Genomic DNA, 26,483 nt, shown 5'->3' on the forward strand with positions numbered 1-26,483 from the left:
ACCTTTGGATTTTTCAGGTTTTTTTATACAAGGTGTTTCCTAAATGTCAGGTAGAAGTTTAGGGGGCGATTCTCTGAGTAATTTTAAGAATTTTTTGTCCGTCGATGATTTTTGGAAAAATGCTTTGTTTCTTAAATACAAGGTGGTAAATGTTTTTCATGAAATTTATTAAAAGATACGATAATTGTTCAAAATGACTGTCGCCAGCTTGGATGCATGATTCGAATCTTCTCCTTATTGACAGCCGAACTCTTTCAAAAATACTGTTTTCTATTGAATTGCATCTATTAATTATGCAATTTCTCAAATTTTCGAGGTTTCCCACTGGACTAGTGTAAACTAATGGTTTTAAATAACCCCATAGGAAATAGTCCAGAGGGTTCAAGTCTGGGGATCTAGGGTCTAGTCTAGGGATATGTAAGGTGTTGTTTTCAAGATACACTTTATCTTGCTACGCTCAGTTTAACCATTTTAATAAAAAAGACAAAATTTAATTAATAAAAATTTATGGCTTTATATCTAGGGAAGAAAGCATTTTTCCTAAAATCGTCAAAGGAAAAAAAAATCTTAAAATTACTCAGAAAATAACCCCCTAAATTTTTTATTAACATTTAGGAAACACCCTGTATATTTAATTTTTACAAAGTTTATTAAGTGGAATATTTTATGACAGTATGGGACACAATTTAGTGTGAATTGGAAGTAAACAGGCCGCCAAGATATCTTGATCTAAAACCACTTGATTTTTCGGTGTTATTTCAAAAGTGTTGTATTTAAAGTCCTAAATTAATCTATCAACAGTATAATGCTAACATTTATGACTTTTCGCTACAAAGAAAATCCAATTAAGTAGAAAAAATATTAAGGATGTGGATTTTTGATATATAAAAGTGGTAGCCCAAAAAGCACGTTTCCCAGAATTTTATTAAATAAAGCTGAAATATTATTATATCTGGACATTGATTTCGAATAAAGGCGAAGAACTTCTGGAATTAACTTTAACGATATCTCGGTCTCTGAACCGGCGGCGGAAAATCAGATTACAAGTATTGCTTTTTTACCTTGGGACACATTAAGCCATAAAGAGGCCAATCTTCTTCTACGAACCTTTGCGAGTTTTATCAAATCTTAGCAGTTGTAAATACCTTATATATATTTCTACCTTCGGAAACGAGTTCTCGATATTTCCTCTTAAATCAGGGGGAGAATTTATATTTCCCGGTATTTACTCGTCTATATTTAAAGGATTTTTTAAAATATTGAAAGCGCTTAGTTGCACGTGTCGCTGCCAAAAAATTTCTAACTGAATATTGATCCTTCGATTGCGTCATCGTACATTTTCAAGTTTATATCTACCCTCGAGAATTAGTCTCTTCCCCATTTGCACACAAAAATACATTTTACATATTTATCCAGACAGGAAATATTCTTTTCTCCTCCCATAAAAGGTGGCCTAAATATTTTACGATTCTCTTTTTTTATGCGATAGGATTTTTCAAGGGTGTTTCATGGAACATTTTTCTATATTTAAACTATGAGCATTGATTCTAGTTCTTCCTTCTATGACACAAACTCTACAGATACAAAACTCGTGGCAATAAGGACACAAAATTTACTAAACCTGCTAAACACACAATTTGGCTTTGTTTCAGAAAAAGATCCTTATCCAGTTGACGCTTTGCCAACTTGTACCCACGCCCATTATGTATGTCAACAAGAGCCGAAGTGCATTAGACTATACGAGGATTTTAAGACACACTGCAAAGTTCGGGACAATAAATGCAGGACAGAGGATAGGTAAGTCCAATGTCCAAATCATTAGCAATTCCCTTTTATCTTTTGTCCATTTTGTTTGGGATTAGCTCAAACACCACTGTTTATTGTTTTATGGTAGGATTATTATGTTTTTACGATCATTTATAATTAAATGTATTAAAGATGGAAAGAGATAAATATTAAAGATTTATGAAAAGGCCAATGCACACGTAGCACCACTTATTTGATAAACCTAGATATGTTTGCTCTGATAGAGCCTTGAGTTGATTAAAGCCCGACCTCACAGATATTCTTTCTTTTATTTTTTGAGAACACACATCAGTGAGAGATAGTTCAGGATAGTCAGACTTTTCTGAGGAAGAGCAAAATAGGATTTTTTAAATAAACTTACATGTTAAGAAAAACTTTAATTCTAAAAACGTTACCACATTGTTCTACAGAGTGGTCTCTATTTGGGCTACATGTCGAGCAAGACAAATTATGAGGAAACTCCTCACAAAAACCCTAAATCAAAGTCTTCCAAAAGTGTCTGCATAACGGGACCATTAATGATTGACCACAAAAATTGCGAAATTTTGCAAACGTCGACACTCAATTTTTAGTCTCTCCAGTGGACACGCCTGAATTTGAACTAAAAAACCTTTTTACTACCTGGAAAAAACGAGTAGTAAATAGCAAAAAAAAGGTTTCCTCTTCCATCATATCCATCGAAGAAAAAGCGCTTGATTATTTGCTTACTAATACCTTTTATTGCGAAGATTCGTATAATTTTCTCCCACTACTTCGAACTTATTCGAATAAATTATTACATAGTTAACTTCCTCGAGGTTTTTCACTACACCTTCATAGTCATAAACGAAGCTCATGGTAAGTCCTTGTTTGGGCTGTTGAGTATCAGGCATGGAAATAAATATTTATTGAATTACTATTGGTGTATCTCTTGTTTAGCATATTCAATACTCACGGTTATTCTGAATTCCATTCTAGTTCCCTTGTTTTTTCAATTTTATTTAACCACGTTTGTTTGCATTCAATCAGTTGATCGTCCTTTGGTTGCTTTTTCTCCTTCTAATGCCGCTCTATGCTGATACTTCCTCATATTCAAGTGTGATGCCTTACCATTTTATTTAATTTTTATATTAAATTTGTCTTCTTGTATTGTGCCCGTTCCTCTTACAATTAATCATTTTACGTCATTCTAACTCCAACGGTTCCACGTTGCTCTTTTTCTCTATTTTGTTCTACTTCGTCGATTCGCTCAGTGTTCTTCTCTCCATTTTTCGGTGTTGTGACGAAAATATTTCGTTTGGGTTAGATCATGTTAAATGGATCGAGTTAGCGCACTGGTCGTTTCGTTGTTGATTTTTATTGGTTCGTGAACTTTTTCCCGAGCGGAAATAGCCATTCTTCATTATTACTTTTTTTACCTAACTCTCAGAGTTTTATTTTTTGCCTTGATAACTATGAACTGGAAAAGAGCTCCAACTCACACCTTTGGGAGGTTTCTAATTAATCTGTCAGAGTCAGTGGCGCTTAACCCACCCCATTGTCCAGGCCTATTGAACGGACATTACTTTTAATTTGCCAGGCCACTAAATTGTCTTTCCAGAGAACAATTTATTTGGATTTGTCTTTGTTGTTTTTTTTTACTATGTAAATTAGTTTAATATCTTTTAATTTCCACGAAGTGTCTGGCTCGAGATTTCGAATAAGCGGTAAATATCTCAATTTCACCTAAGGCAAAGTTATTGAATTTCGTATTAAAATGTCCGAAGTAATGCTTCTGATGCGGGACGCATTGTCTGAAGTGACTGGACCAATGAAACGATGCGTGCATATTTTGAAAAAAAAAACGAAATTTTGTCTTTTTTTAAATTTTCTCCAACAATATTATACGAGTAGGAAATAATTGTTAACATGTGAGTTTCGTATCTTTTCCGTTTCTGCCGATTGTCCCAGGTGAAATTAAAATAAATTTCCTTTGCGTTTGGCACGCTAATTGTACCAATTAAAATTATTCAATGCAGGTATGCAAAAACTCATTCATCCTTAATTTCCTTTTATAATTTGATATCAGTTCCTTATTACTATTTCTAATTCCATATCAAATTTCTATATCCCTGCTGTAAAACCTGACCCTAACACAAAAAGATATTTAAAAGGAAAAGTTTCAGTGCTCCAGGTCTTAAAACCGGAAACAGGTATAAGTTTTCGAAATTTATAAAGTGTGTTAATTAAAACTTTTAACAGTGGTTTTCCCATTTAAATTTCAAAAGACGATCGGAGTTGGGTCGACCTTTTTTTCAGTTTGAAAAGAAATCAATTTTGATGCCGGAATTGAGAAATGCTAAGAGGTTAAACTCGGTTTCTTGTTTTTTCCCGACGTTTGATTGTAGAAAAACATCTGGATGCGAAAATCAATAATGGGAGCGAGATTCACTGTTGTACTGTCGTAATATTGAACATTTATTATATGGGATCTTAGGACCATTTATTAAATTATGAGCAATTGTGTCTGCATCAGGGCAAAATATAAAATGTTTTTGCTTTAGTTCTTCAATTATGTGCTCTATTTTGTAATTATTTATGCTCAATTTCATTCTCCATCTACCTGCATTAATCGATTACGACCAATGGAATGACCGCAAAGCAAATTTATCTGCAAATTTCCATTTCGCAATTTTATTTCTGTAAATTCGTTGTACCTACCTCTGCGTAAGCATTAAAAATTCTAAGTGTAACGGATTTTAAGTGCTAAACAGTAAAAGTTTTTACTGTCTAGAAACCCAGGCAATCACACAGTCTTTGGTCTTGGTTTGTTGCATTGCATTCTTATCATTTGGTGGCAAGGCATGGACGGACCGTTCTATTAAATTATGTGCCCCTCCCTTACCACACTTTTAACTACCTGCGCAAGCGTTACTAAATATCTTATCTGCAGTGCGGCTGGTGCGCAAGTTGCGATTTTGCACACTTCCTCTCAGAGCTTCCATCACCTGGCTCCTTAGGGATAGTTTTGAATTTCCGATGGCGTAGATTTTTTCGTTTGAAACAGCATCAAGAGCTTCTTCAACTGTCACGACTTCCAAATTAGGCGAACCTTCAATTTCATGGTTCGTGTTCTCGAAATTAGTTTCATCTTCCTGTACTGCATTTATCTTTGCAGTTTCCTGTCGAGAGCGAATCCGAGTACCGTTAAACTGGGGGTTCCGGCGAATTATCCCGTTTAAAGCCTTTTTTATCAGCCGGCTACGAGTTTCTTTTAAAATGTTTAATTTTGCCTACTTAAACGTCCCGGTATCTTTTGCAGCTTCCAAGATGTCAGTATATGTATAACCGATTTGGATCCGCCCTATAATTCGGAAATCCCATTAAAAGAGATTTGGACAAAATGAAAAAAATGGGTAAAACTAGCAATCTGGCTATTTCGGCTAACTATTTCCTTAGTTAATCTAAAGGTTAAAATGAATTCTATCGATGCTGAACTTGCTGAACTCTTGTCTAGGTTAGATAGACTGTTGCCTAGTGCCTTGAATAGACATACAGTTAAAGAGCTAGAAATTGATCAGGTTTTTGGAATAGTGATGCATTTAAGAATCCGCTTTACTCTTAGAATCGGAGGAGATGATGAATAATTCCCTTCTTTCGAGCTCTTATTTAACAAAACGGTATTGTAGGAAACAATGGCAATTCATACTTCAACATCGTTGCCTTAAGTGCGCTTACTTTTCTTTTTATATACAGGAAATGCTAATTTAAATTTAAAATTGAGAAGGAATATTTACGAGTCGAGAAAAAGGGAAACTAATTTCGTATCACTGATAAAAGTTTTCCGTATCGTGGATTTTTTATTGAATTTTTGAAATATCTACACGATATCTAATAAAAGTTTGTTCTGGTTTCTCGCAAGTTCAAGAGATTATCATACGGTTTTTCCAAACTTCCCTTTAGGAAAAACTCTGATATTCACCTGAACATACAATTATAGGCAAACTTTCAACTATTGATCCAACACTGCATCTTAACCTCTGATTTTAGACAGGCAAACTGCTTGAAACTCCAGAAGGGAAACCATGAAACTCCTTAAATATTAAACATCTAATAAGAAATGTAGCAGGCAATCGCTAAAGCTTTTACAACTTTTAATTATAAATTGATCGATTTAGCTTAAGATATGCAGTCATTTTGAAATAACGTAATTTTAGCATCATCATTCAAACGATTCATGTGAAGCATCCCATATCTGTAGCAAATCGCATGAGGGATGTTTTGTATTCTTGAGAAACTTTTGGTTTTTGGGCTTCGTAAATAGTTATCAAAGGAAAAAATATGAGAAAATATGCTGAAAAAAATTAATAAAATAAAAAAAATAATAAAAAATAAAAAAAACCTTCTTGTGCGTGCAGAAGGGACGCGAATAAAAGAAAAATATTTCAAGGCTAACGAGAGATACCTAATATGAGCCTTCAATTTTAGGGATGCCTGTTTCGAATCCTGGGCGGGCCTCCGCAGATCGCCAATGTTCGGCTGCATCTGCCCCAACAACCACATGAAGAAGAGATGCGATCGAGTGTTCAGCATGGTAAACCACAATCCTTGCGTAGGTAAGTCTCCAACAATTAGCTGTTAAGCTTGGAATCTTATCCCTTACTTAGCTGAACATCTCCCCATAGAACACATAGGTTCTAATTACTGTTATAGGATTCTAAACGATGAAATTGCCAATCGAGGTCGAATGAGGGTTGATTTAGTGCTGCTTACTATGCATTAGTTTCTGCTCTAAGTTCTATCTAAGAGATTTGTAAATGGGAATTATTTTTTCTCGGTGTGAAGGGCTGTCTTAAGTCGGCCGGTTATCGAATTGACAACCTATATGTGACGTAATCGAAATGAATTAGGTTAATATTTAATTTCCCCCGGGAGGAACGTTGAAGAGATGTCAGGAGTATTTCTGCTGCCTTAAATAAAAGAAAGAAGGGTCCGGCTTTAAATCCCGTTCTGTTAATAATTGGATAGGTAGGTTCAGGTCAAATATTTACCGTCGAAATTGTTGTACGTAGTACGGCTCGGTCTTTGAAGTCTGATACTTTACAGTTTAATTTGGACCTACGATATTTCACCATCGTAGTTGAATTTGGAATATTATGTTTAAATGTAGCTCGAAGGCATGTTTTTGGAGGAAGAATTAGTAAGTGGAAAGTTGGATGGCCGCGAGCTTGGCGAAAATTACACTGATTAAAAAATCTCGCGTAAAATATACGGGGTGTGCCAGAAACATTGTTTTCATTCCACCGCATGTTTAAGTATTTTTTTGTTCTCTACATTGGGAATAAATCTCGCAGTTTTTGATTTACCGAGTTCAAATTGTTCCAAGGGGTTTTTTAGGTACGATAAATAGTTCATTTGAAACCTCCGTTCCAAGCTATAGTTGATAGGTAGCGTCATCCGTGTCTTACCGAAGCATAAAAGAAATTGACCTATTTTTTTTGTTTCAGTGATGCAAACTTCAGTTTTTGTCGGTTGCGAGTTATGTATTTCTAATAATTCCTCCAGTTAGCCATCAGTCTTCGTAATAATAAATCGCCTTGGGGCGGAAAATTTTCATGCGATAACAGCCAAGTTAATATTCAGTATCACCTGCTGCAAATAATATGAATCTCGTCAGGGTTATAAATTTGACGTTTTCATATTTCTTAAATCTTAGATTTTGTTCCCTGGCAAAGCATAAATGTTGGCTCTGCTGGGTACCTTTTTCTTCAGCCGTCCATCACCGCTTTCTAACATCGAAATTTTCTTTAATTTATTTGTTCCTTATTCTCAGTTATTTGGGACTTTCCGGCAGCATTCCACTTCTGAAAATATTGTCTAAACTTGGGCTTAAGGCTCCCTGGGTGGCACAACAAAGACCCTCTCTCCTTCTTCGCATCCTCGCAACTCTACAGCGTTACGAACTCTAACACTTTTCTTAATGTGCAGGAAAATAAAAATAATGCATCACGGAATCTTTTACAAAAGTGGTGACATCGTCCACCAAGGGTTGAGTTATTTGAATAAGAAAACTACCCAGAGCACTTGCTGGAGAACCTCTAGAGTTTATAATGGGACCTAAAGGTACATTTAATTTATGAATCACTTCGATTCCCGGAAGCTACTTTATGATTTCCTCTGAGGGTATTTTCAATACCAGAAGGAAGTCGTCCTGAACTGAAACTGAAAACCTTTGTCTACCTTCTCCGTGGGATCAGGACATTCGAGGGGGCGAACCACTAGACAAACAAAATATACTTCACCAACAATTGACAGTTTTGCAAGCTCTTAAACATCGAAAAAAGGCTGAAAAAGATGACAAACCAACTTTATGCTGACCCTTTTTTGCTGCCAAATTCAGTCTCTTAAATTCTAAAATTTCGCCCTCCCTTGGTTAATTTGGACATTGAAGGTGACGAGTTCAAGTTTCAACCTCCAACTTCCTTTGATGAAAAGTAGTTGCGACTAAATTATTTCTATTTTAATGGCGTCACCGTGAATTTATATCCGAATTCATAATTTGAGCTTTTAAACCTTAAAACCTATTTCGCAGTGTGGCTGATGTTTGAAATTCGTGAATAAATTGAACGTTCAAAGCTCCAACGTTTATGTGCATATTGATTTTAGTCCAGGTTAGTTCAGTTGCCCTAAAAACTTTCCGTACGGCCGTGTTATTTAAAACTTCTTTTACACGGCTGTTATAAAGAGTCAATGGCAGGAGGTAAATAGAAATGTGTAAATCGTGCATTGACGTTTGATTTATTGCTTTTTTAGTTACATTTGACCTATTTTCGGCCACTTTTTTGTGGTTTTGTTAATGAAACATTCTTTAAAAAGGAGTGAGTAAACTATATCCTCACACAAAGAAAGGGCACAAAACGACAGTAGCAGAATTTATTTATTTTTAAATCTTTTTCGAGCATTTTTATAGTTTATTATTAAGTTGCGAAATAAATATTTCAAGGCCTGAATCGTAAAGACACGTAATATATTGGAGTCATTGAATGGAAAACTGCATAAACTTTCCACCATTCGAAATCTAACGACTGAATGGTTTCGCTTTGAGACGAATAAACAACGTGTTACGTGCAAAATTGCAATTCAGCACTTTTTCGTCTTATATATTTTTTATTGAATTTGATTATTAAAGGCTCTCGTCTCAACTCTACGGAATCGGCAAGAGCAGGAAAGTACATTCGCAATGTTATAAAATCCAGAACTCTGAAATTTTAATGACTTATTTGGTGTGAAGTTAAATGAAATAAAGCAACTTTTTGATTAGGACAGCCTTCACTAGTTTTTAGGTAGCACGTATGAACACGTATCCAATAAAAGGAGAGGAGAGAATTCCAGGTAAAAAAGGGAACAGCACGAGGAGCACATATTAATTCAGGGGCACAGAAGTGATTAATATTTGCCATGATCATCAGCAATGTCGAAACGCTGCTGAAATGTTTCGGTAGACCAAAGAATGGGAGTTCTCAGCGAGATGAAAATTGGGTCCCTGCAGGTTTGGGCATGTCTTGTAGCATTCAAACGTAACAATTGGTAATTCAGGATCCACCACCGCCTTCAGGTCTGTGGTCAGATTCTCCACAAATATAATCTCTGGAAATAGTGTTCTAGTTTAGTGCTCACTTTTCTGCTACCCCATTTAATATTTTCCTGACAAAATGGAATTTATCGGGTTAACGGGGGCCCCCTCTCACATCGATGTGGGCAAGCCCGACAAAATGCAGCCCTTCCTGGCCCGCTCTTACGCTGGGTCGGGCGAACTTTTTTCCTCATAAATCTCTAGCAACCGCTCACGGGCACATCCTGGCCCGAGCCTCATAAAGTGGAACTTACCGGGGAACCCGAGACCTACACGTTGACACAGGAAATCTCGAATTCCCGCGAATGCCCTCCGGCTGCTCACGTTCTCCCTAGAAAATTTCTCGATGAAAGATTTACAGCCTCACCAGCTATATCGCAAGTGGCATCATGTCTGATGAAGCTACATATCCTGTACATTCATATCTTCCAATTTATTCCTTCTAATCTACTGTTATGAGGGAAAACCTCACCATGCAGCCACTTTTTGTGCCTTCCAGTCTTTTGTGGAGTGTTTTTTTTAAATTTTGCACACGATTCAACTAGTGGTAATTTGACGTTACTTTTTTCTTCTTTATTGCGTATTTTGAAATTAGCGTATTTATATTTTTTAATGTATGAAGACCCGATCTTGCAAAGTCGATTTGCTGCGGATGTTTTCGAGTTAACATTTGTAATTTTCATCGAAAATAGTATTACAGCAAAAATGCCTTCTTTCGATTAGACATCACCATTGGAAACCGTCAGCTTTTACCGACTCAGACTGTGCAAACTTCTTCACTAAAATCTCCATGACCCGAGAGGAACCATCTCCTCCAAAACGTGTATGGCAGTCGCAGTTTCAACAAAACACTCCAGATTTTTGGTAGGGACTTTTTGCAATAAATAGACGGCATTATGGAAATAGTCAAGCCATAATCTATGGCTTTTGCTTGAAGTTTGTCACTAGAAGAAAGTTATAGATGGAGATGTAGACAAATGGTGCTTCAATGGTTGTCAAACTAGGACAGCCTTTTTCTGGGAATCAAATTGAAGAAACCTGGGTGTCCGAACACAGTACAGATTTTTTGGGAATTCCAAGGGTTGACAATAAAGCATGTCGAAAGGTTTATCCTAAGCTCGAGATATCACAAAGTGGTACGTAACAGTTGTCGGCAGTACAGTTTAGTGCAGCCAAAATAAAAACCACACCGCCAGAATTTCCCAAGAAGTCGTACATCTGTACAATACTGGCCCCAAGGGGCTAGAATTTAGAGACAACATCTGGTGGTTTCACAAGGTAAAAAACTAGAGGCCGACAAAGGGTCAGTACCCAAACTGCAGAGATCCTCCAATCTCACTAATTGTAGCTTTATGGTCGCTAGAAGGACAGCAGAAGGGGGATTGGGAGCTGACGATTGAGGTCTCCACTCGGTTGACCAACAGTGACTAGGTACTCTCATAGAATTAGATTAAGCACATTTGTAAAATACGTACTCAAAGAAGTGAAACCACAACGAGTTTCAATTCAGTTTCTCTCGGTCTGACCAAAACGAGAGTGGTCCTTTGATCTCACAAACCCAGAACCAGTCGCGAAAGCAGTTTCACTAAATTTGCATCAGTGTCCAGGGAAAAGAAGTGCAAATTCCCCCGCACATTGGGCTTTTTCCTCCGACATTTCTTCGAGTATCTGTTAAGATGCCTCATTGAAAAAATCTCTGTTTCACTTACTAAATCTTTGCCTATCCCCATTTTCAGTCATCGTAGTATCAATTAGTTGCGTTCCTTTTGACTTTCTTCCCAAATGTTGCATGCATTTCTAGTACAATTTTTATTTATTTATTTTCTATTTACACTTAACTTACGGCTACGTGTCACACTGAAAAGGCCAATTGAGCGTCCTGGTTAACATGTCAATTAAGGTCAAACCGAACGGACCGTTATGTTATGAAGGGTGGAGTTCGGACTTAATCAGTTACTGCAGAATTCGTTGGTACGAACAAAAAACTTATAAGATTCAAATCGCTAAGACCAATTTTCTGTAACGAACGACAAATAAATCATAGCAGATTTTTACACAGTCATTTAAAATGTAACTCTCAGTAACTCCACCCTTGTCACGCTCTAAAATTTAAATATTATGTTAAATAAATTCACGCAACCGCGCCCTTGGAGCATGCAAAATAATGCGATATAATATTAATTCTTACTGCGTCTCCAAGTTCGTAAAACAAGCAATTTACAAATTTACAAATTTTCGGTTAAATTATGGTTTTTTTATTTAAAAAATATCACGTGACGCTGCTGACCAATTAATAGCCCCATATAGAGGTAAAACAATTGCTATTAGAGGAATTTGTATTTCGTTCACGTAAAGTTTTAAACTCATTACCGGGATATTTGAAAACTTCCGCCGTAATATCGCGAAGTATCGAAGAAAAAAGTTTAACGAAGTTTTGGCGAAATGAAGGTCAATTACCATTAAGGCCAAAAAGTCCATTTTAGAATAAAATACTGGCTCTGGGACGCTCTGAAGTGCCAAATTCGATGTAATTTACGACTTCGGAGTCGTGAAGTGTCTTTAATATATATTCTGCTTGAGAAAAACGTATGATGTACTAAGAAAATTTTCCCTTTTGACTTGCCTCATGAAAAATTGAGCGCAAAGTGAGCGTTATAGGTCAGGTGAGGAGACACGGTAAATCTAACTGAGCGTGAAAAATTCTAGACAGGAAAATCTTTTATTTTAACTCCTATTCTCGGGTGAATAATACGATTTCTGAAAGTTATATTTTAAATATGCGTGAGGTACATTTGTCTATAATAGTACCTTTCTCCACAAGTGGTGAGCAGATGCTGCAAATCCAGGATTACATGAACAACATTCCAAAACAGCTTCCAGGCCTATACGTCACACGTACATTTAATGTATCAGAAGAGAATCTAAGACAGATTAGCTTTACGGGCCAGCAAGAGACTAAATTTTACTTAGATATTCTATTCTGCCATTCATGAGAACCATATCCAGGAATTCCATCAAAAGATCATTTTGATGGCGACATCTAATATTCCAGAGCTTATTTCACCCTGGATAATCGGCCCAGATGCTTCCCAGAAAGCAGAATTATTTATTGAGGGGTTCGTCATTGAGGTTCAAAATTGCTCTTGGTCTGACTAACATCGATGATCTTTGAATCTTCTTGGTTCTCCTGAAACGGAAGACATATTGACATCCAGGAATTCCTTCGCGAGGTCTTGAACAGGTAAATTATCTTAGAAAGTAATACTTCACCCTGTCCAACCTGACCGACTAGATTGGTTGGTAAAACCATCGATGATTCTGTGTTGTTTGAGGTCGGCCTGAAAATGAGAATCTTGAGGAAATCTAACTCCAGAATCTGCTTCTAGGAAACGTTGGCGATGATCGACTACCAGAAAATTCCAACCCAGTAGATAGTCTACTAAGGTATCGATCGTTGAGCAACTTGCTGCTTAAGGTTTATAAAAGGAAGTGAAGTAGAAAGGGCATGTTCTTGACAGATCGAAAATTATAGAGGCAGTGTCCTCTAAGGTTAAGTTTAAGGTTTGTTCAGGTTGAACTAACTAAAACTGAACAAACCAGACGTTCAAGACGAAGGTAAAGCTATTTTTTCTGTTGTGTTGTATTGTTCCCTGTGTCTTGACTAACTCACTCCCAACAATGGTCTCCTTATTTGACTAAAGATCTTATGGCATGAAATGTTTTCCCAGCGGCGCACACCCGCCAGCCGCAACAATATTTATGTTATTTGCTGTTGCCGATATGTTGTTGTCAAAGTTACTAGCCACCAGAGCCTTAGAAACTTCGAAATCTTGAAGATACAGTTTCGCCATAAAGTTAAGAAATATTAACTACTTTTTCATATTTCCCCCATTAAACTTTCTAGAACTTGCGTAGAATATACTCGTAATATTTCATATTTTCGCAATTTCACCAACTTCCTTTAATTTTCTTCACTGTCTCATTTTGTTCTCTTGATACTATATATATTGATCAAGAACAGCTTAAAGTTGCGGATATTGAGATATTTTTAAGTATCTTTGCGTTATAAACTCAAAGGCGTTTTCTCTTTACAGGTTACCGTTAGCATAGTAAGCAGCATTAAAAGAACATTCGAAAGTCCTCATTATTCATTGACAAAACCCCCTGGCAATATTCCCCGTTATTTAATAAATCATTTAGCTTCTTTATTTAACTTTACCCAACTTCACTATGCACCAAGTACTGTTTGTGGAAAATGTCCTGGTTTGACTAGCTTTGAATTTTTCATGTAACTTTTAATTCTCGTAAAATTCTTTTATAGGAGAATGGAAGCTAATTTCTGTTTACGTTCTAAGATTTATCATGCTCTATTTTAAATAAATTCTAGAAAATTTGGGCTCAAGAGGGGGATTCAACGCCATCGCGCTGGAATTGATTTCATAGTTGCGACTAGTATTGGGTCCTCAAATTTTCATAATTTTGTGCATAAATTATGTGTCCTCAAAGGCATTTTCCCCTTGCAGTCGATAATTGCATGACAAAGCACAGATATAGTGGCACCGGCACCAGAGTAGTGTGCATTTCTATTCACTTCATAGAGAAGATCGTCTGCGAAGTCTTTTCTTCAGTTGCTGCATTATACTTTTAACGGTGAGACCGATATATTGTCTGTAACCCCTTCTTTATGTTATACGGAATTATACATCATTTCGTCATTTCTCATGAATATTTTATTGATAACGAGTCGCTACTGCACTTATTGTATCATATCAAATTTACGAGTTGGATAGAATAAAAGGAAATGTAAACAGAAATCCAGATGATGACCGGACGAGCATAATAAAGGGTAATATTTTTCAATCAAGAAAGGAAAGGAGGAGGAAAGATGTCTGGTTAATTATTCAACGAAGTTAATCATTACATGAAAATCGCCCTGTATATACAGGAGTTCCGTTTGTGGAGCTCAACCACGGGAATCTCGGTAACCATAAAAGATAGGAGTGAGTTTAAATTGGGAAAAAGTTGCAGAATTTGGAGTTCAAAAACATGCCATTTTAAGATTGGAAAAACTTAAATGACTTTCAAAGATATTTAAAAAAAGATGAAGTTTTGGAAAAACGTTCAGCTTAGCGATTTAAGTTAAAATGGTACGACTGACCTGATATGTTTATGGTTGCCGAAGTCCTCCTGATTGAACTCCAGAAACGAGTACCCAGTAGGTACCAACAAAAATTGAATTGATCCTCTATTGCAAAACAACTCCATACCCATCATTGCGACATCGAACCTTCTGGGAAAACTTTGATAAAACTGATGATACGAGACGTTCACATTGGCGAGTTTTATACCGATAATTTATTACGTAACATAGCAACTTTATGTACTTTGTTATGTAACCTTGCGACGTGCTTCAAGCGAAATTACACTGGAATACTTACAATTTTTGGAATTTAGAGTGCTTCAATAAACAGTCAAATACGTGACATACCACCAAGGATATATTTTTTTAATTAAACAACTTTTAGGAAATTAGTGTTACATGTTTTAATGATTATTCTGCGATCTTCTGAAATTTTTATTGAAATTTAGAACTTATTACATATGTGCGTATCATAATGGCCCCTCCTACGTATAGCTTGCGTCGCAAAGCAAGAGGTTTAGAAAAAAACATTCAATGTGAAATTGGCTTTTTTGTGGAAAGAGTTCTTTTTAGGAGTACAAATTAGAAAAAACACCAGTTTCGGCTTAAAGAGTAGAATTTAAAAAAAAGTTTTCCGAATATGCACTGAATATGGATTGATAATAAAGAATTCACTTGAGACCGAAGGAACTACTGAAAGTACATGATCAAGGCAAGAAAATTTCATAATTAATAAAACAAAAAGGAAGAAAGGCCGCTCTTGATTAAAAATTATAACAAAAAAACGCTTAAACATACAAAAACCGATAATTTCGAACGATAGTTTAAGGTTTAATAGATCTTACATTAGAATACATAGTTCCAGAACGATCCAATTGTTCTTATTTCACACTGTTACCTCTCGTTGAATCATAGTGAATTAATGGCACAATTACACCTTGGGGAAATATAACTGCACCCTTATTTAGAAAACTTTGATTACGCTCTCGGGCTATTACAGATTTATACTCATTAATTAGAAAAATGAACCTCGCCAACCAGGACTCATTCTCCAACTTATTTCACCTCATAAAATTGTTTTATAAAAATGGTAACTAGAACAGCATGAGTAAATGATGCACATGTTTTTCAAAAATATTGCACTTTTTTAGTAAGCATAATGTTGGTTTAATTAGCTCAAAATTTCAAGTGGTTTTGCAGGGAGAAACCCAATCCCAAACTGCCTTTTTAAAATTTCTAAACCATTTCACTTCATAATCACAGTTTCTCTGCATTCACCCAAGAGTTAGATAATAATTTTCCTACCAATAATTGGACCATTTGAGACAAAATTTGAAAAGTGCCGCAGGCCCAGAGACCAGATAACTTTCATATAAATTATTTAATCGTTTTGGTCTCCACGAAAACTACTTTTTCGTTATCGATATTTCAAGAATTTTGCTCCAATACTGATACACTTATATAACACAGAATTGAATTGTTGTAATAAATGCATGCGAGAAGACTGCACTAAGTGGCAATCAAATCATTTTTTCTCACCCTCACAGATCTTGCTTGTCAAGTCAAAAGTGCACAAAAGCGGTGTTAAATTTTTTATAGTTTTTTACGCAGCTAGTGCAGATTTTTTATCGAAAATGATGTATAATTCCGAATCGTTTTGTGTCCAGTCAAGTTCATTTTTTATCTTCAACTAGGCTAAATATTTCAGAGGGAGGGGAGAAGGAGAGGCAACATATAATCTTATTCATAAGGATAATTTTGTGTGAATTACAGCAAAAGCTACTTAGGAGAAACGTTTTATTCCTCACTTCCTTCCACTTGCTTAGGAAATGCAAATTAATGTAATACAGCCAATAAGAGGGTTACCTGAGTGCCGTTTTATTTCATTCCCTAAAGACCATTCTGACAAGTTTAGCACGACCGGCACTGAAGTGTCACTGAATCACTACTTGCTTACATCGAGAGCATTTTAAGCAGTCTTAAGGGAGATAACCGGAAGCTCTAACTATTTTTATTTCAAGACGATAAAAGGAGCAATTCAGATTTGACTATTTTTCTAGACATGATAAAAAATGAACTTTTCATGTTTTTCTGTGCGTGAACATCATCTATAATACATTTGATTTAAACCGCAGTAATTTCAGCTCCCGAAAACATGTCTTCATCATTCTCGGATGATATCGGTACGATACTGCTTAAAAACCCATTGGTCGACACAGTAAACGGTCAAGATGCCCAAGCTGGATATGACCACATTTCCAATAACATCCTGAAGAATGACAAGCCGAAGAGTCACAAAGTGTCCTATTCCTACCCAGAAGAAGAAGACGACGAAGGACCTTCAAGTACGTATTGTACATTTTCTATTTTGTTCTTCCTGCAAAATCACTTAAAGTGTTGATTTAAGTAGAGTTAAAAAAAAAACTTTCATGACAGTGAAATTGGAACTTTATATAGGCAATAAAATGCATGTTTACATTAGTTATAGCAATTAGAGGTTTTTTAGACCTATATTTAGGTAGGCTAATGCGAAAAGGGGAATGAAAGGGGAGTTTGTTTTACGTCTAAATATATCAACAAGAAATCAAAGTTCCTTCATTGTATTTTTAGAACCGATCAATTATATTCGGAGCGACCTCAAGTAATAATACAAACGTTAATGGGGTGGCGCTAATTTGGCAGTAACCTTGCACTGTAAAATTGATTCGTCCAGGCATTTTACCTTTAAATTGTTCCTAGTCTTTACTTAAACGATGCCACTAAATTAGCCTTTCGGTGGCACTAGGGGCAAACAGATTTCTTAATTTAGGCAAATGCTCTCAATGGTACCTTTACCATATTTAATGTGTGTTCCCGTCCCCTAATCCACCTATTTTAATGCGTTTGTGATCCCAATCCCACTCTCAACCCGAGTTCCCCCACTCGCCCACTCCCAACCCAGGTTCCCCCACTCCCTCACTCCCTATTCTCCCACCCTCAACGTCTGGCATCCGCGCAGGCACATAATTAATCATGTCGTTACTTGTGATGACAAAATATAGTTAATTGTTGCTGTCATTATTCTGGTTGTTGCTAACTTTGTTGTCGTCACTTCTGATCTTACTGTTATTTATGTTGTTGTTTCAAACATATAGGATGACTCACAGCACCATGATATCAATTACAAAGATAATTGTTGTTGTCTTTGTTGCTAATTTTTCAATTAACATATTTTTCTGTTAAAATTTAAATATTCTCATGGGTAAAGTTGATTGAAAAAGGACTTTGATATGGTGGCCCTTAAGGTGAAGAAATGCCATAAATGACTTTTAGTGACATAGTTAATGAGAAATGTTAAGAATTTAGATAAAAAGTCTTTTAGATTATCCGTTATTTTTATTGCAATCTTCACACAATAGGAAAAAACCCTAATCAAGTAAAGTACTTTCCAGAACTGCGACTCTGAACTAACCTGAACTAACCTGAACCTCGATATCTGCTATAAAACCTTAATCTGTATTCTCTAATTTAAACAGTGACTCAACTCTCTTATTGTCATCTTTTCCAGGTAACGCGATCGATCCAGAAAAAGAAAGACTGGTTTTCCAAAGCACTTGTCACAGCGCCATGGATAGCTGTAACAATAACCACCACTGTCGAAAGTTGCTAACGCCGATTTTAACTCACTGCGACATTTCCCGTTGCAACAGAAACTCGTGTATGGAGGCACTTCAGGCGTTTTATGGAAAACCGGATTTTTCCTGGAACGTGGAGATCGCTTTTTGTTTGTGCAAGTAGGTATTTTCCGGAGACACGGGCCACATAGGGAAATGGCATTTTTTGCGATCATTAGCGATTGAAAATACAGTTCTTCGTTCAACTGGCTTAACTGGAGACTTTTGCATATTAGAAATGTTCCACTAGAATCATGGCTGTAAATCCTAAACCATCTCATAGAGCAGCGGATAAAGCATTAATTAGATTTCACCTCTAAACTTCGCAATTCACGACAGACTTAGCGGAGCTTAATAACTAACTATTCTACACTTGTAGCACATCCTGTAGCAATCTAATTAGTAATGTATTCTTCAGGAAAACGGAGAATAAGCATGACGCATGCTTAATGGCTCAGGAGAAATTGCATCCGGTGTGTGCACAGCGCATTGAAGAATCGCCCCAACCCACCTGCCTGCATTTGGCTGAAGTGTGCAAAGAGAGCAAACCGTGCAGGTAAGGACTGTTTACCACCCGGCTTCGATGACGTCGCGATGCATTGATTTGATGTGATTCAAGTTTTGTTTTTTATACAGAGCGTCGTAGAAACATCGGTATCAGTGAGTGTAGCGGATAAAAAAATTGGACCATTACTCTCCCTGATCCAAGCTAGTTGATAGTTGGCGCAACCTATGTCATATTCAGGCACAAAAAGTGGGCTTAGCTTTTTTCTGAGTACCGATGACTTCAATACTTCTACAAATTCCGAGACTGAACTTTTTTACATCAAAAACGTATTCTGCAGGAAATAACTCGCACTCCTAACCGGTTTCCGGCCGCCCCAGCAATAATAATATAGTAGGCCTTAAATATCAATAGATTTTCTAACACACTTCATCCTCTTTTCGTTTTTTCCTTTTCTCTTCTTTTTCTCTTTCCTTCTTTTTTCCATTTTTTTTTCTTCGTTCTTTCATTCATTGTTATGTATTTACAAGCAGATGTAAAATTACTCTCTTCTCGTAGAACCTCGAAGAATATTGGCTGATTATTCAAAAATATCAGTTCTAGTTAAAATGATTTTGGTGCAATTGAGTGGTGAAAAATTTCCCGACGTGTTTAACCGTCTGCGACTGGTGATTTGTTTACGAACAAAGCTGCAGATACTGGCTGAAGATCATTGATGGGCGCTTTTTTTTCCTTCATTTTTATTGACAGTTTTCTCAACGTTAGTCATAACTCCAGATAAATAAATGTTCCGTTTCATTAAAGCTTTTTGAAAAGTTGAATGGTCTATTTGATGTCTCGTTAACGGACAATTAAATCTTAAATCAAAGTGTTTTTCATCGGTAAAATGTTTTAAATAAGCTTTATCCATGTTAAAAGCAGTGGCACTTACAAATTTTTCTGAATTGAACGGGAATTAGTAGGAAAAGTTCTGAAAGCACTTGTAATTCTAATCATGAAAAATCTCACATAGAGAAAGCAGATTTGAGACACTCTCTGGACGGAAAACACTTTGATTTAACGTTTGAATTACCCGATAACGAAAAATCAAGCAGACCATTCCACTTCCCAAAAAGGATCAATGAGACTCTAGAATTTCTTTATCCAGAGTTTATCCAGAGTTAACTACATCACTCGATCTACTATGCGCGTATCTCATTAATATAACGTTTTTCTCAACAAACGCCGAAATTATAAAACTGTTTTATAAGCTGAAGAATATTCTGCTGAAGCTTATAACACATTTGGTTTGAGCTAGGATGAAACTGGAGTACTACGAGCAGTCATGCGCAGTAGATAGCGTGACCAAAAAGTGCGCAGGCTCACCGACTGAATGTCGAAAAGCAATATTATCTATCTTGGGCACGGACCTTCGAACTACATGTGCCTGCAAAGGAACTGACTTAAGTGAACTATATGAATGTCTCGGATGGCAGAGATTACTTTGGGTCAATCCTTGTGTTGGTGAGTATTGTGCGTAATATTAGCTGTATACAGATGTACATTAGCTTCGCCTTTAGTAATCATGTGAAATTAGTTCTAGATTATAATTAATTTCAACTTCCAATGTGTATATCCATACATTTGCATTAAATAATGTATATTACTATCTTCTAAATATTTTTCCCTGTTATAGTTGAGGCCCAGAAACATTTTCACATGAAGAAAGCAGCCGAACAAAGCAGACTCTCCACTCACACTCCAATTCGAACAACGTCAACCACAACTACCACTACCACCACCACCACTACTACCACCCCAAGCACTACCACGCCCGCCCACTTGACGGCTGTTAAATCAATTACAGAAGCGCCGCCTAAAGTATCTACAGAACTCCTGCCCCCTCCACAAGCCTTCGTGCCTACTTCTACTACCACCACCACCAGGGTGGCTACCACGACTGAGAGGAAGACTACGACTAAGAGAACTCGGGCTACTACCACAACCACGACGGCACCACCAAGTAAGTTTTGCCAGGAATTTACATGGTAGTGAGAAGTGAGTTCTTGTAATTTAACTTTTTCTAAATTTGGTAATTTATGCGAAATATCCAGAATTCCTTAGTTTTCTTCCGCGCTTTACACTCACAGGTAATAATTGATTCCAGGATCCTGCATAGTTCAGAGGCCACAATTTCCTGATCAGTTCATAAGGGAAGGCAGCTTTAAGAGGGTGAGCGTGATATGATTTTTTAATAAGTTTACTTCGTGTATTAGAAAATATAATAGTAGGTCAGTAGAATGTCCTTAAGGTATTTAACACATTAAGAGCCATGGCAGACACTAGTGTCTGCTAACATTTGTCGTTTCAGGCCGCCCGGACACAAACGGTAAGTGTAACACTCGTTGGGACGTTTGCCAGAATCTAGTCCAGTTTGTCTCTGCACTTGGATCGGGCAAGAAAATATCATAGAAACATCATTCTTATGATGATTTTTATGATGAATTATCTTATTCACATCACAGAGACATAGAAGATTCTCCAGCTAAATCTCTGAAAGAGTTAAAGAAAGCTGGCCAGTCGTTTTCCATTGTGGAAAGTTGTATCTACCCGACTGAAAGCGTCTGCCATGACCCCTTCACCCTTTTATTTATGGCTGCAAATCGTGTCTGCTCCGATCCTTTGGTTGAAGATTCTACCACAAGGCCGTGGCGGACACCGGTGTCTGTTAGCCCTTTTGATAGAACTTTCGATGTTGGGTCTGCCGATGAATGCGTTAACTCCAAATGGGATATTTGCTGCCGTTTATTTCATGTTTTTATCAAGTCTCAGAATCATGGAGGGGTGGAATTAATGGATAGGAAACATGTCAGCTCAACGATTCTAGGAGTGACGGATTTGAGGGTGTAAAACACACGGAATCTATACATTGCTTGGTTTCCTGCCTTTTAAGTATACACTTCCACGATCTTGGATTGAATATCCTTTGATAAACATGAAAAATAAACGTCGGAAATTTGTGAGTAACTGTGAAAGTGTGATTTTGTCCCCCTTCCGATAATCTGTTTGGAGTGTTTATTAGAAAGTGCTCTATCAAAAAAGCGAATTTCCTGCCATATCGAATTGTTAAGAACTCTTACTCCATTAAAATTGAAAGCAACTTTATGTGATAAAAAGCTGTTTACGTCAATCACTTGCCCCCCAACCTGGACACATACACAAAAAGTATGCCCTTGGCATTTAATACTTAATTTATCATTGGGAAATAAAAGACATATCGCGTACCGAATCAATAACTTATTTGTACTAGAATTATTCAATTTATAAAATGCAATGCATCGAATAGTTTCTGTAATGGATATAATGCGTTCTCTAAAAATACAATTTATCCTACCGCCAGGGCATTGTTGCTAATGACTAAATCAATACTGAAAAGCTATACTTATGCCCACTAAATCTAAAATGTAAATGCAGCAGGTATAAAAAAGGCTCTGTATAGATTGCATTGAAACGCCAAGTTTCACAAAAGTGTTTTCATCAATTTACTACATTCCTAGAACATGGCTGAATGCTTTATACATGCACTTATTGCTTCCATAAGGAGAACGATTGCTTGCAATATTTAATCACAATCTCATGTTTTACTTTATGATGCACTTCTATACCTGCGAAGGTATAATCTATTCCGACTTATTAAAAATCTCGACGCGCCGTGGGAAATAGACATCTTCCCCCGTATCAATAATGGAAGGTGACAGTGGAAGCGGAATTTGACGAATAAGTGAGGGTAAAAATTCACCACAAACCTAATAAAATATTATCCAAATTTCTAACCCCACTCGTATATCAGATTCAGGCACTGTTGCTTTCCATTATTTGTAACAGCAAAAAAATCTGTTTTCCATGGAGAACCGACATTAATAAATTTGAGCAACAAGTAAGTTTGTGCAAAGCAATTTTATTTGGATCTGCTTACAGCATCATATACTATACACATCAAATTTCCCTTGTTTATTAATGTTTTGGTCCTGCGGATTACTTCAAAATTGCGTTGGGTATTCCGTTGCTTTTATTGTAATTCCATGGGAACTTTTCAAATAACTGAAAAGAAACATTGCAGCACAAAGCATTGCCAATCCAGCGTTTTTCCAAATTAATGATGGAAGAGAAATTTTAATTTTTTTTATGTGTGTATAATGCCGGTTCTGAGTTGAAAGTTGTACTCTGTAGGACCCTATTGTTACTGGATTAAATTTAATATTTATTAAAATTACCCAGATCTCTAACAGCTCTCTAACAGCACATAACACCGTAATATATTATTAATGTATCGCAGTGCTGTTTAATAGAATGATCGATACAATTTATATCGTCTTTTTTTTTACTTTTTTCGTTCTGCTTCTTAATTCAAAATCGCGTGCAGTACGTCCCTGATTTTATATACGTGTAAGGTAATTTTCAATTTATCGAGAACCTATCCAGCACTCGACGAAATCATTAGCGTCGCATAGCCCTTTAAAGTCCAGCAATTTCCATTTTTATTTCATTTCATTTTGTTCTACTGGTTTTTACCTAAAAATTGTGTTCTGTACGCTTCGGTTTTTACGGGTTTTAAATACGTGTTTTTCAATTAACCAGAGTACGTCCCCTTGTTGTTTCAATTTTCATTAAAAACAGGGGAGTAGGTATGAGGTTTCTTGTAGAATGAACTTTAGAAATTTATATAAATATAGTTCATAAAATATTAAATGTTTGGGCCGTGAGGTTCTCAGCCAATCTTCGTTAATGAAGTAGAGTTTTTGCATTGATGACCTAAATAAATTAGAACTCCCTTATATTATACATTAGATTTCTTAAAATATCGCAAGTATCGACTCAATTCTTTAAGTGCTCTTTCACCTCTTACCATTTCAAAAGGTGTATCGAAAACCAAATTGCGGTAATATTTCTCCGAAATCTGTTAAATATGAAACAGCTCCCAAACGAGGGATTGACATATTTTCCTCGTCACGTATTAAGACAAGTTTCCCTTTTTGAAAGTAAAAAAAGGCCGATACCAGAGCTTTCCAATTTCTAGCCGAAGTGTTACATATCGAGCATGTCATGAATCTCCATTTTCAGATTTATCACGAAGACGAATTTGAATGTTCTGACGTGTGCGAGTGCGAAACGGGCGAAAAGTTGTCATGTCGAACGATTTGCATCGACAGGATGCCTTGCAAGACGGAATTTGCTTTTTACAATCATGCCGCTCCTGCATATCAGGCATTTAGAGGACGATGTCTATGCTACTCCGGAAGATTCATCTGCATGAAGCCCTCCCCGACGGATTATTCTCTGCCACACGGGGTGTTTCTTTTCCTGGGGTACAGTGAAGTGGATGAGAGAGAGTTGAACAAGAACCACACGACGCATCTTGTCGTTATCCAGGATGTAGTTAGGGTTCTTCAGGCCTTCATAAGAGAAGAGGCGGAAAAGGAAAATGGAGTAAGTAATTTTATCTGACATAGAATAATAGTCGTTGTCTTAATCAACCTGCAGGGGAAGATTACTATAGTTTGGTGAGATTTCGTTGAATATTAATAACACAGTGTGTTCCGAAATTGAGGAGATTACTTTATTACCACTTTTTCCCATTTTAAGGCTCCAATCTCTTTCGTATTCGCAGATGAATTTTCTAGTTCCCATTTCCACGATCCCGACTCTCAGTTGGAAGATGGCGAGTTTTTAGCAATTTAGTTTTCTCATGTTAACCATAACAAACAACCTCAGGCTCCAAGGTGCATGCAGTGTAGTTTGATTCAGCTCATTTGCAATGCGAGAGCAAATCAGCATAGAGCAGTTTCCTTGGAACAGTGTGACTATTTTTACTCAACTCTCAACTCAAAGAAACTCGTTAATAAATAAGTGTTAAATGAGTTAATTTCTATAGTTTTATTCCGAAATTTACAGCTATTCTTGGGACTGAATTGCTGGAAGGTCAACAGTTCCGCTTTGCGAAGCTCAATGTTGAAGTCCTGAAGTATCTGCAATTATCTGGCGATTTGTCATTCCTATCTTTGAACTCGAAAAACTATTTAAAGGATGGAGGTTTTAACGGCCTCCCATAAAATTATTTGTGTAAAAGATAATGTTCAGCACAGCAATTTCCACAGACGTTCTTGATATTTATTTTAATTGATTTAATTGATATGAGCACCAATTCTTCCACTGCAAGCTTCTGTGCTATCGACGAATCTTTGGACACTAATGAGTGGGAACCATTTCACGACAAGACTTCATCTATTTCGACTACTTTCTGACATGCATCTGTAAATTCAGAAGACTTTTCGTTCTTCATCGGTCAAATGATGACGAAGTTCGGACAAATCTCCTATAGTAGGCGCATGAACCTTAGAAAAAATGGAAAAGAAGGTGAAAAATGTTGCGAGGTTTTGATCTGGAGGTCAGCAGTCATCGATTCTTTAAAGCTCGGATATTTCAGTTTAGAAATCGGTATGGAAAATATCGAAAACCAGAGCTGGAAATATGGAATTTGTGTACAGAAATTAAACAGAGATAGACTTTAAAAAGTTAAAATCCGAAACTAAAGAATATTTCGGCTCGAGCATATTGGATTTAGATTGTTCTCTGGGACTATCTGGCCGGGCGTCAATGACAGACTACACGATATAAATAATCATTCTCATCTATTGCGATTCCTTACTGATTTCTCCAATTTCGTTCTCATTTCATGTACTTAATCATTCATCTATTGGTTCATGTTCCATAGTCAGATTTGTCAAAACTTTCGTTTGTGAAAGTAGTCTCTCAGACGACGCCGGACCATTAATATAACTGAATTTTGTATATTGCATGCCAAGCAACCTTACAAAGTTTCACTTGTGAGAGATCTCTTCTTTTTTGAGAATTTTTACCTCTTTTATGGATTCGAAAACTGAGGTAACATTAGGAAACTAATGTTTTTTTTTTTCGAAAATTTCAGCAAAATAAACTTTTCTGAAGTTTTTTCGATGTTGTGTTAGTCCCGCTCTATTATGCCTTTGCTCCAATTTTTTTTAACGAATATGATTTCAGATGTGCGCTCGCCGTAAGAAAAAACAAAACATTCCCCAGAGCTCAGGAAGTCCACACTTACTTTCCGTAGTTAAAAATTAATCAAGTCTTGAAGTATCAGTGCTTTGGGACAAAAAATGTCTCAGTGCTTTCGACTGAACATACAGGGTGATTCACGTAACTGTTTCATTAGAAACTTTTGTACTTGTAACAAATCTAAATTTTTCATATTTCGGAGTTAAACTAATATAGATACACTCTACTTTTTTTAAATATTTTAAAGGTCATATCACATCCGGTTATACCGGAAGTTGAGGTCAACTTCCTTATTTCAAATGGAACACCCAGTATATTTTTGCATTTTTGGAATCTAGTGATTAAGCTGATTAAATTCTTATTAGATATTCCTATACCTAAACTTAACTGTTTCAAAGTTATTTTGGTTTAAAAGAAAAATCTTTTTAAAACACCATTTCTATAAAATTTTAAATTCTCAGCTACTATGGAAACTGGCTTTACGAAAATTTGCTGACATATTAACTAGGTATGGTAGATTAGCTTAATGTGAAAAGTTTTTATAAATATCATACAGGGTATCCAAAAAAACACGTCATATTTAAAGAACTTTGGTGGCAAAAAAGTCGCTTATTTCAAATGGAACACCCCATATATTTTTATATATCTAGAATCTAAATTTAATTCTGAATTGATTACTATTAAGCATCCCTATACCTAAAATTAACGCTTTTGCTC

The 26,483-nt window shown here is 36.3% G+C and overlaps 1 protein-coding gene and 1 long non-coding RNA gene across 5 annotated transcripts in view; one reads left to right on the forward strand and one right to left on the reverse strand.

Moving 5' to 3' along the window:
* Gfrl (Glial cell line-derived neurotrophic family receptor-like) overlaps positions 1-26,483 on the forward strand; it is an 89,443-nt gene that overhangs the window by 58,753 nt on the left and 4,207 nt on the right. For 2 of the 4 annotated variants that reach the window (XM_066397883.1, XM_066397882.1), the window contains 9 exons: positions 1,653-1,797; positions 6,253-6,380; positions 16,682-16,882; positions 18,085-18,310; positions 18,609-18,746; positions 19,993-20,198; positions 20,371-20,697; positions 20,842-20,906; positions 23,796-24,161. In XM_066397883.1, the coding sequence (XP_066253980.1) occupies positions 1,653-1,797; positions 6,253-6,380; positions 16,682-16,882; positions 18,085-18,310; positions 18,609-18,746; positions 19,993-20,198; positions 20,371-20,697; positions 20,842-20,906; positions 23,796-24,161 (1,802 nt within the window). Of the gene's footprint in view, positions 1-1,652; positions 1,798-6,252; positions 6,381-13,920; positions 14,048-16,681; positions 16,883-18,084; positions 18,311-18,608; positions 18,747-19,992; positions 20,199-20,370; positions 20,698-20,841; positions 20,907-23,795; positions 24,162-26,483 lie in introns of those variants that run through there. The other 2 variants (XM_066397884.1, XM_066397885.1) reach the window with 2 other exon arrangements.
* Positions 12,218-14,722, reverse strand: LOC136414108 (uncharacterized). The gene is made up of 3 exons (XR_010752511.1): positions 14,556-14,722; positions 12,668-12,735; positions 12,218-12,584 (listed from the first exon to the last, which is right to left on the reverse strand). It is a non-coding gene; the product is annotated as an uncharacterized lncRNA (long non-coding RNA).

This window comes from Euwallacea similis, chromosome 16 (genome assembly GCF_039881205.1).
Source record: "Euwallacea similis isolate ESF13 chromosome 16, ESF131.1, whole genome shotgun sequence".
NCBI lineage: Eukaryota > Metazoa > Arthropoda > Insecta > Coleoptera > Curculionidae > Euwallacea > Euwallacea similis.